The sequence below is a fragment of the Phoenix dactylifera genome, unplaced genomic scaffold (genome assembly GCF_009389715.1).
Source record: "Phoenix dactylifera cultivar Barhee BC4 unplaced genomic scaffold, palm_55x_up_171113_PBpolish2nd_filt_p 000331F, whole genome shotgun sequence".
In the NCBI taxonomy this organism is placed as follows: Eukaryota; Viridiplantae; Streptophyta; class Magnoliopsida; order Arecales; family Arecaceae; genus Phoenix; species Phoenix dactylifera.
Genome location: NW_024067794.1, coordinates 242,562 through 250,985, shown reverse-complemented (window position 1 = coordinate 250,985; position 8,424 = coordinate 242,562). Strand labels below are relative to the sequence as shown.

General features: G+C 35.1%; 1 protein-coding gene across 3 annotated transcripts; it reads left to right on the top strand.

Moving 5' to 3' along the window:
* Positions 1 to 5,130: 5,130 nt before the first annotated feature.
* LOC120105632 (small ubiquitin-related modifier 1-like) lies at positions 5,131 to 6,443 on the top strand. Of its 3 annotated transcripts, none has more exons than XM_039118254.1 (3): positions 5,131 to 5,387; positions 5,935 to 6,067; positions 6,185 to 6,443. In XM_039118254.1, exons 1-3 carry the CDS (start codon positions 5,307 to 5,309, stop codon positions 6,211 to 6,213), a joined length of 243 nt encoding a protein of 80 aa, XP_038974182.1. In that variant the 5' UTR covers positions 5,131 to 5,306; the 3' UTR covers positions 6,214 to 6,443. The 3 variants fall into 3 exon arrangements, with proteins under 3 accessions (XP_038974182.1, XP_038974181.1, XP_038974180.1); XM_039118253.1 differs by having other exon boundaries at positions 5,935 to 6,087; XM_039118252.1 differs by lacking the exon at positions 6,185 to 6,443 and having other exon boundaries at positions 5,935 to 6,178.
* Positions 6,444 to 8,424: the final 1,981 nt, after the last annotated feature.

Here is an 8,424-nt window from a genome sequence, read left to right as displayed (position 1 = left end):
AGTTGAATTTCAAATAATTTTAAATTTTCTTTATTTGGAAATTTTCAATTCATCGATCGATAGTTTATTTTCTTATTCAAAATTCCTTATTCTAAATATCTATCCACCAATAATTTCAAATTTTGATTATGATTCGGATTAATTTATATATATTATCGATTTCTAGAATTTTAACCCAATATTTTTCTCATTGACTTCTTTGGTTGCATGTTGATATTTTTAAATTATTTTATATTTTCTTTATTTAGAAATTTTAGTAGTATATTTACTTATTTGGAGCTCCTTATTCTGAAAATATACTCACCAATAATTATAAATGCTCAATTACATTTAACTTTCCTACCAAAAAATTATGATTAACTTGAATTATAAATAATTTCAAATTTCTTTATTTGGGAATTTTCAAGTTGCTGGTTATCGATAGTATAGTATTTTATTTGAAATTTCTTATTCTGACAATCTTTTTAGTAATAATTTAAGATTTTTATTCTAATTTACCTATTTCTATAATTTTACTTACCAGTTGGATATTTTGTGTATTTTAGTATGAGAGAGAGGGGATAAATTCTAGATTGAAAAATGACAGATGAAATCAAGAAGGAATATTCTCAGATGGCTTTCTAGCATATGAATTGGAAGTTTTGGGACAACTTATCCTCATTTTTCAAATACCCTTACCACTATCCCTCTAAAAGCAAAAAATAAAAAATAGAAAAAGCTAAAAATTACCTGCCAAACCGCTATTTAAGAATTGCCGCATTTCATTGATGGCTGAGGCCTTCTTTGCTTTCCTCCTTGGGTGTGCAGGAAAGGCCCACAGCCAATCCCAGGAATAGTAAAGTTTTATAGGGTCTTTTTGTCCAAATGCAAGTAGTCCAAGTAGGTTTTTCTTTCAGATGCAGGTACTCCGCATCTTTACAGATATATCTATTTCACCGCGCCTCTCTCAAAGATAGCGCCCAAATCGTAACACTCGAAACTTATCCGATGAGAAAATTTGCCACCTTAGGACCATTATAGTTATGGTCATTGTTCATCAGGGCTTCGGTTGAATTTTGTAAAACTCCATAGACATGCAAACCGCAAACTTTTACTACAAAAAAGTTCATTGTGATCATTTTGTTCAAATAATAATTAAGATGAAGCAGGGTCAAAAACAATAAATTTCTTTATGATAAACAGATCTATTTTGTAAGTTCGTTATTCCAAGTAGTTTCTATAAAGGATCGGACAAATGATGTATGTAATGCTTGAATTATCGATGTAGATGCTACGTAGTTGATTCTCCTCCTTCAAAGACTTCGACTATAATAGAAACGTCATAGACAAAAGGATCACCTAAGATGATCATCTCATGACTATTGAGAACAAATCAAATCAAATAGTTTTAATTGTTCATATGTCAAGGGCTGATAAGATTCTCTGTGTTGCATCAAATTAAACCGCATGCTCTACCGCTTGTGCAGGCCCTATCAATTTCTTTGAGTTTCAGTCGGGCGACCATACTCTCCAAGCAGAGTGTTTTATGCATTAGCTGGGCCCTTGATCTGCGTAGACCAAGGGCGAACACTCATTGTTTACAACATAGACTACTAGGATATCTAATTCTACTCGCTCCCATGCTTTCACACCCCAACGTCGGTAGGGACCAGAGAGCTGCCTATTCCTGTGAGTTTCTTTCCTCATGCAAGCACCTTCACTCGTGCTATCTTATTCTTATCCGTGCTATCCTATATGCAGTCCAGTTCCCGACCACTTCAACCAGTTCTCTTTCCCTACATACTCCCATTGTCCGCTCTGACTGATCCAACCAATCCACTCTTATCTTCTTTGCGCTTCTTACAAGCAACTCACATAGCCTCCTCCCATATAATAAACATAACCTTACCAAAAAGGCTAGCCGAAACCTGAATGCATAAGTATGCAAGATTTCTCAAATGTATTGCCAATGTGATCCAATCAAATCTAGTCGGGCCAAATCAAATCTAAATCTAATCAAAAATCCAATCAAATTCGATGGCAAATGCCACAATCGGCTTATGATCAGTTATAGAAGAGTACAATGTTGTACGGTTTTCTAGTCCATGTCGGTCATGATTGAGCTTGTTTTGATACTATATGCAACAACTCAAGATCTTACCTCCCCCCCCCCCCAACAAATAAATAAATAAAAATAAATAGTACTATTTGGATTTTTTTGATCTTGCATATGTATCGAAAATCTAATTATATGTGGGACTATTATATATCTACATGGGTCCTCCCACCTCCTCCTTTGGCATCTTTATCAGGTTAAGAATCTAAAAAGGATTCGTGTTATAATGAGACTAGATACGTCTATGCAGATCTTCACATACTCCTATTTAAGCTCTACTTGTTTCTGCCAAGTTGAGGATTCAAATCTACCACAGATATCACGATTAGCTTCTGGTCAATCCAAGAGGCCTTGTACAATATCTCTTAATCCACATAGGCCATGAGCTTGATTCACTCTAATACCTTTTATAGCAACCTACAGCCTCATTTTAAAAAATTAGCCAAAAAAATTATTTATTTTCTTCGTCCTATATAATTACTCATAATCTATTCAATGTATAATCAATGTGGCACTGAGCACATGCATGAATCCTCGTATCTCACGGCTTCTTTGTTGCCCTCATCTTTGTACCGTCTCTGGCCTTGCGTCTATTCCGAGCTCCAACATCATCCATCACTTTATTAAGATTAGTATTGAATTTATTAATTATCTAAAATTTATAATTGATGTTCAGAACTTATTATCTCAGTTGATATACATATATTAATATATCCTAATATCTCCATCGATGTATTGACTAAGTTTCTTAATAAGTAGTTATAAATTTAAATCAATTTTGAATTACAAAACATGCTAATAAATTTTTAATTAGTTACATATTTATCTTATTAGTTGCTATACTGGAATCTAAAATGTCAGAAAATATTGAATAATATTAATTGGCTCTTTCTTATTTAATTCCATGCGTTCTTTCCGATCAAAATAAGCTAAGGTAACACCACTAAAGATCAATTGATCTTTCAAAATCTTCATATTATATTTTAAAATAAATTATATTTTTTTAAAATTTATATTCCTAATATTTAGATTTAATAGTTTAAAAAAATTATACTTACATCCAGTTAAACTTAGGGCATGAAAAAAATAATTTATTTTATATTAAAAATTAAAATTATTTTTGAGTAAAAAGAAGAATATATATTTTTTTATATCCGTAAATAATTATTTTATTTGTTTGTGAAAAAAGGCGTATCATCCCTATCCTCTTAACTTTTTTCGGTTCATGTTTGAAAATACTATAAGGAATGCTTTTGTTGTCTTTTGTGTGGAGAAGCTAATCCCAAGAGAACAAGCCCCTTATGAACTATTTATATGTATGCTTTTACCTGTATTCATGGAGTTTGTTCCTCTTAACGCATGAAAAATTGATGCCACATTGCAGGCATATGGTGCCTAATGAGAACGGCAGAAGAGTAGAACCAAGTGGAATTGTATATTTTGGATGTCTTGTTCGAAAAAAGATATTCTGGATGACATCAAACAAATACATACGATGAAAGATGACAATGAGATTGTCCAAAAGAATTATCATGTTACATAGAACTTATAATTAAGTTCAAGAATTATTATAGGTCATCCATAATATCACTCTTCAGTTTATCCATCTTGCTTTCAGACTGAGCCATGCAGAGTCCATCAAATTATCCAAGCATCGTATTTGTTACTATCTACTAATACTATGCATCAAATCGATGTTATCTTCGCATTGTGTCAATGAGCTTGGATCCTGTCATGAGCCAATTTTGGAACAAAAATCATAGAGTGCAGGTTCTATAGAATGTCATATAGAGGGGAATTTTTATTTTGCCACGTTTCGTTTGGCGCCCATCTTAAAGAGAAAGAGTCTATTAATCCCATAACCTTAGAAAAAAATTAAAAAAATAAAACTACACGCACCAAAAGAGATTATCTATGAAGAGAGATTGTCTGTATTTTTTTCTTCCTTATCCAGCCTCTCCATCTATCTTTTTTCTTATCAAGCTATTTATCTCATATGTGAGATCTTTCTTCTTCGTTATAGTTTCTTTCTTCTTTTCCAACCATTTTTTTTCTAATATCTTTGCATCTAAGAGTTTACGAAATCTAAAAAATGATATGTATATAATTTCTTATGTTAGACAAAGCTAAGAAATCGTGCATCTGATGAATACTATATTCTGAAAATTATATATATTGATTTACTTAAAGGTGTGTATTAGCTTGCGAGATGATTAATTTGTTAGGTGTATATCACCGACTATGTAATGTGTACCAGTAAAAAGTATATTTTAGAAATTGTATAACGATTTACTGAAAGTGTGTATTGGTTCACTACTAAGTGTGCATAAAATAAGCTCGCAATATATATCAAAAGTTGTCGAGTATGTATCATCGGTCATATAGTAGTAATGGTGAATATGATGTCCTAGAAATTATGTATTAATTTGTTTTGAGGTGTGTATTAAATTGCCAAATGACTAATTTTTTAATTATGTATCATCTAACCGGATATCATATACAGTATACCGATTTAGCTATATGTATGTACTAGTTTACTAAATAACTAATTTATTTTCAGTATATTACTTGACGAAACAGTACATACCATTTTTTTATATTATTTTTTAATTATGAAACTGACCGCTCTATTACTAAACAGTGCCTTATTTTTGGGTTTCTTTGAATAGATATTAGAAGAAACAGGAAACCCGCTCCCTTTTTATTTCTGGGATACTGGTGCCATATATTTTTGTACGGAGTATTAGACCGGCGAACTTAACGGACATCAAAAAATTAACGGCCATCGACAAAAATATGAACAAAGAACCAGAAAGATTAAACTGGACGTCACTGAAGAATGTCAGACAGATGGCAACTTGAAAAAGAAAGAGATCTTTTGACACAGGATTCAAGAAAGAGATCTTTTAATACGGGATTCAAGAAAATTGTTCAGTGACTGACCCAAAAAAAAAGAGGGACTGGTTGGTTACCAAAGATGGACAGGGTCAAATCAGCTCAGATGTCGATGAGACATCTGCAAACAAGAGCGTCATGCGTGTCCTCTGAAGCACACCATGGGTTTTGCCTCTTGAAACAGGAGAAACCCATGGGTTTGTCAATCATAAAGGAAACCTGGGTTACTTGGAAGACCCACAAGAGAGTAAAGAAAGGTGGCTCATTGTCGGGTTGCTCGTTGCTGCTGAAATTATAAGACAGAAGAAGAAGAAATATGTCTGTGGTGATGGCCAAAGAGGACAACAGGAGGTTTTCAGAGAGATCTTCTCGTATTAACATCAAGATTGTTAGCAATGTCTGCTCTCCTTTCACTCTCACATGAAATTTCTCTTGGATCGTTGACTCCCTTTCTAGTTTCTGGGATGATTTCTTCTCACTGGTTTAGAGTACTCTTCTAAGGATACTTGACTGCTGGTTGTAGATTGTGATGCCTTCTTGCTTTGATTTCTCCTTTGGTTGTACTGTCCTTGCAAGGAAGTGGTATTATTTTCCTACACTTGATGGTGTGGTGTCGATTCATACATGTGTCTGCTGTTTAATAATATTAGATGCAATCTTTTGTTTTTCAGCAACATATCTATATGTGTTGTAAATGGTTGAATCGTGTTCTCTTCATTTCAGCACCTTAGTGAAGTGACACAATGGAGAAATCCATTCTGTTCTGAGAATAGAAAAAAACAAGGAAAAGGAAATGCCATGTGATGGACTAAACCTCCAAAGAAAAATAAAAGAAATGAGTATCTCGTTTGATGATCCTTATAGCTCAAACTATATATAATGCCTTGTTTATGTAAGCCCATTGCAGGAAGCTGGAAGTAATACCTTCCTGCAATTTCTTTCAGGATGGTTATGATTCGGTGACTGTGAGGGTGAAGAGAAGCGTCAAGATGAAGGACCTGATGAAGGCTTACAATGACCGGAGATCTGTTGACTCCAACACATTCGAGTTTCTCCTAGATGGTCATCGAATTCAAGGTGAACAGACTCCTGATGAAGTATGTGCCCATGTTTTTACCTGCATTCATGGAGTCCGTTTTATTCCAATGAATAAGATTTTTACTGCTGCTGCTGCTGTTATTGTCTGATCGGCAGCTGGAGATGAAGGATGGGGACGAGATTGATGCCATGGTGCATGGCCATGGTGGCTCATTCTTGCTGCTGTATTTGTGAAGAGCCTATCAGTTTCCTTTGCTGGTGCCAGGAGAGAGCTGCTCTCTAGTCAATCTTTGGAAAGATGTTTGAAGACATTATAAGTTATCACTTGTACTTGAACTAATGCAGCTTAGGAATCCAATGTAATGTGGGCATGGAGTCAGCTTTGGATTACAATTAATAGAAATGGACTTTTCATATGTTGTTAGATGCCAATTTCCATCTCATTGGCTTCCTCATTGCCTTCTGCATGACATGTATGATAGTGGATCTTGCTAAGGATTGTCCATGTTGAAGTGCTGGCTGACACAGAAATCTCACTGAAAAAAAATCACTCTTGAGCACCATCCTGAGCTGTTGGTCTCTTGGGTTCAGAATTTCAATGGCTCTCAGTCAAGAAACAATGGGAATTGGATGAGAATATCCATGTGAGACATCTTTGCTTCCATCAATATAATGTGGATTGATTAAAAGAAAAAAACGCTCAGGGTGATGCTGATAAAGATGTTTAAATATATCAAAGAAAAGCGTGTTTATCTAACTCAAAAAGGAAGAGTAAATTTGTGAAATGAGCATAATCTTCTGTAAATCATATGGAGTGTTTGGTTGATGAGGTTGGAGAGTGGAGAGTGATAGAAGGTTAGAAGATTATGGAGTGGGGCTGCAACTAAAATCCACCAGAAAATCCAATTCTGTCCTCTTAAGCAAGATGCAGCCTTCTAAGTTGATGAACCTGTGATGCATTAGCTTAGAAGCTGAGGTATTTAGGTGATTCCAAATAAGTTTTCACTCCGAGTGAGGAACACTATAGACATTTTATCTATTGTCATCTAACCCAATCCCTCTTGCCGTTAGTTCATCCGAGCTCGAAAATTAAAATCGAAGCTTCAGGTCTAACCATTCGTATTAATTTTTCTACCTCCCACTAATTACGTAACGTAATCCTCAACATTTACTCCTTTCACTATTGGGCCAATTTAACTTCTTGAGTCCAATCCACTGATGACGGACCAAATTTTAAATGGAAGCAGGAGAAGAGGGGAAGAGAAGGAGGAAGAAGAAGAGAAGAAGGAGAAGGGAGGAGAAGAGAAGAAGAGGAAACGTGGGGGAAAAGAAATCTTTAATTTTTCATTAAACCCTAATCATGAAAATAGTTCCCTATATATAGGGCCCAAATACACAATTTGCATAAACCCCCTTACACAGAAATAAATCCTAATAAACCCACAAATAACACAAATAAGCCCTAAAATGCAAATAAGCCCAGAAATAAAATAAACCACAAATAAATCCCTAAATGCAAATAAACCCAGAAATAAAATAAAATAAATATGCAAATAAATGGGTCTGGCTTAATCCGGGGGCTCAGGATCATCTGGATGAAGGGCTCTGATGTCCCCATCAACTCCTCCCGGGTGAGAAAAACTCGACCCCGTCGAGTACAAGTCTGGCCGGCTGTCGTACTGCTCCATAAGATCGGGGTCAAGGCGCTGCAACTGTGCTCTGGAAATCCACGTCACATCAGACTTTGGTCGACCTTTCCACCGAACAAGGTAACGTTGGTAACTACCATTCCTGGTTGAAATAACCTGCTCATCCAATATATGTTCTATTTGTTCTCTGCGTGCATGAGATTTGGAAGGTGGTGGCTCAACAGCAGGTAAGAGGTCAGGGTGTCCAACATGGGTAGGTATATCAATAAAGGGGTCAGAAGGCATGAATATTAACTTTTTGTATGGGACTAAATCTTCAATATTAAATGTCGCACTAATCCCATAGTCATCAGGAAGATCTACAACATATGCATTCGAACTGGTTGTCTTTAAGATTTTGAACGGTTCTGCACTACAAGTTTGCAATTTCTTAAACGTTTCCGAAGAAAGTCGTTCAAACCTAATTCTTATCATGACGTAATCTCTTTCACTTAACTCATTATAACGTCTGGTTAAATCAGCAAGGAATTTATATTTTAAGTTATTAAAGTGACTGCAATTGCTGATTTCTTGATGCGATGAATGTGGATGTGATGCAATTGATTGTGCAGACTCAAAGACTCTATACTGATGAGACATGAAAAACAGGTCTATGGGTTGCCTAGGTTTGTAATCATGCACCACCTCAAACGGATTTATGCCTATGGACTTATGAACCGAACTATTATATGCAAACTCAACTGTCGG

What these genes read in the sequence shown, in the direction of transcription:
- LOC120105632 (XM_039118252.1), top strand. Translation starts at nt 5,307, where the DNA reads ATGTCTGTGGTGATGGCCAAAGAGGACAACAGGAGGTTTTCAGAGAGA. An exon ending in ACATCAAGATTGTTAGCAAT is followed by an intron (nt 5,388 to 5,934) that starts GTCTGCTCTCCT and finishes AATTTCTTTCAG; the next exon opens with GATGGTTATGATTCGGTGAC.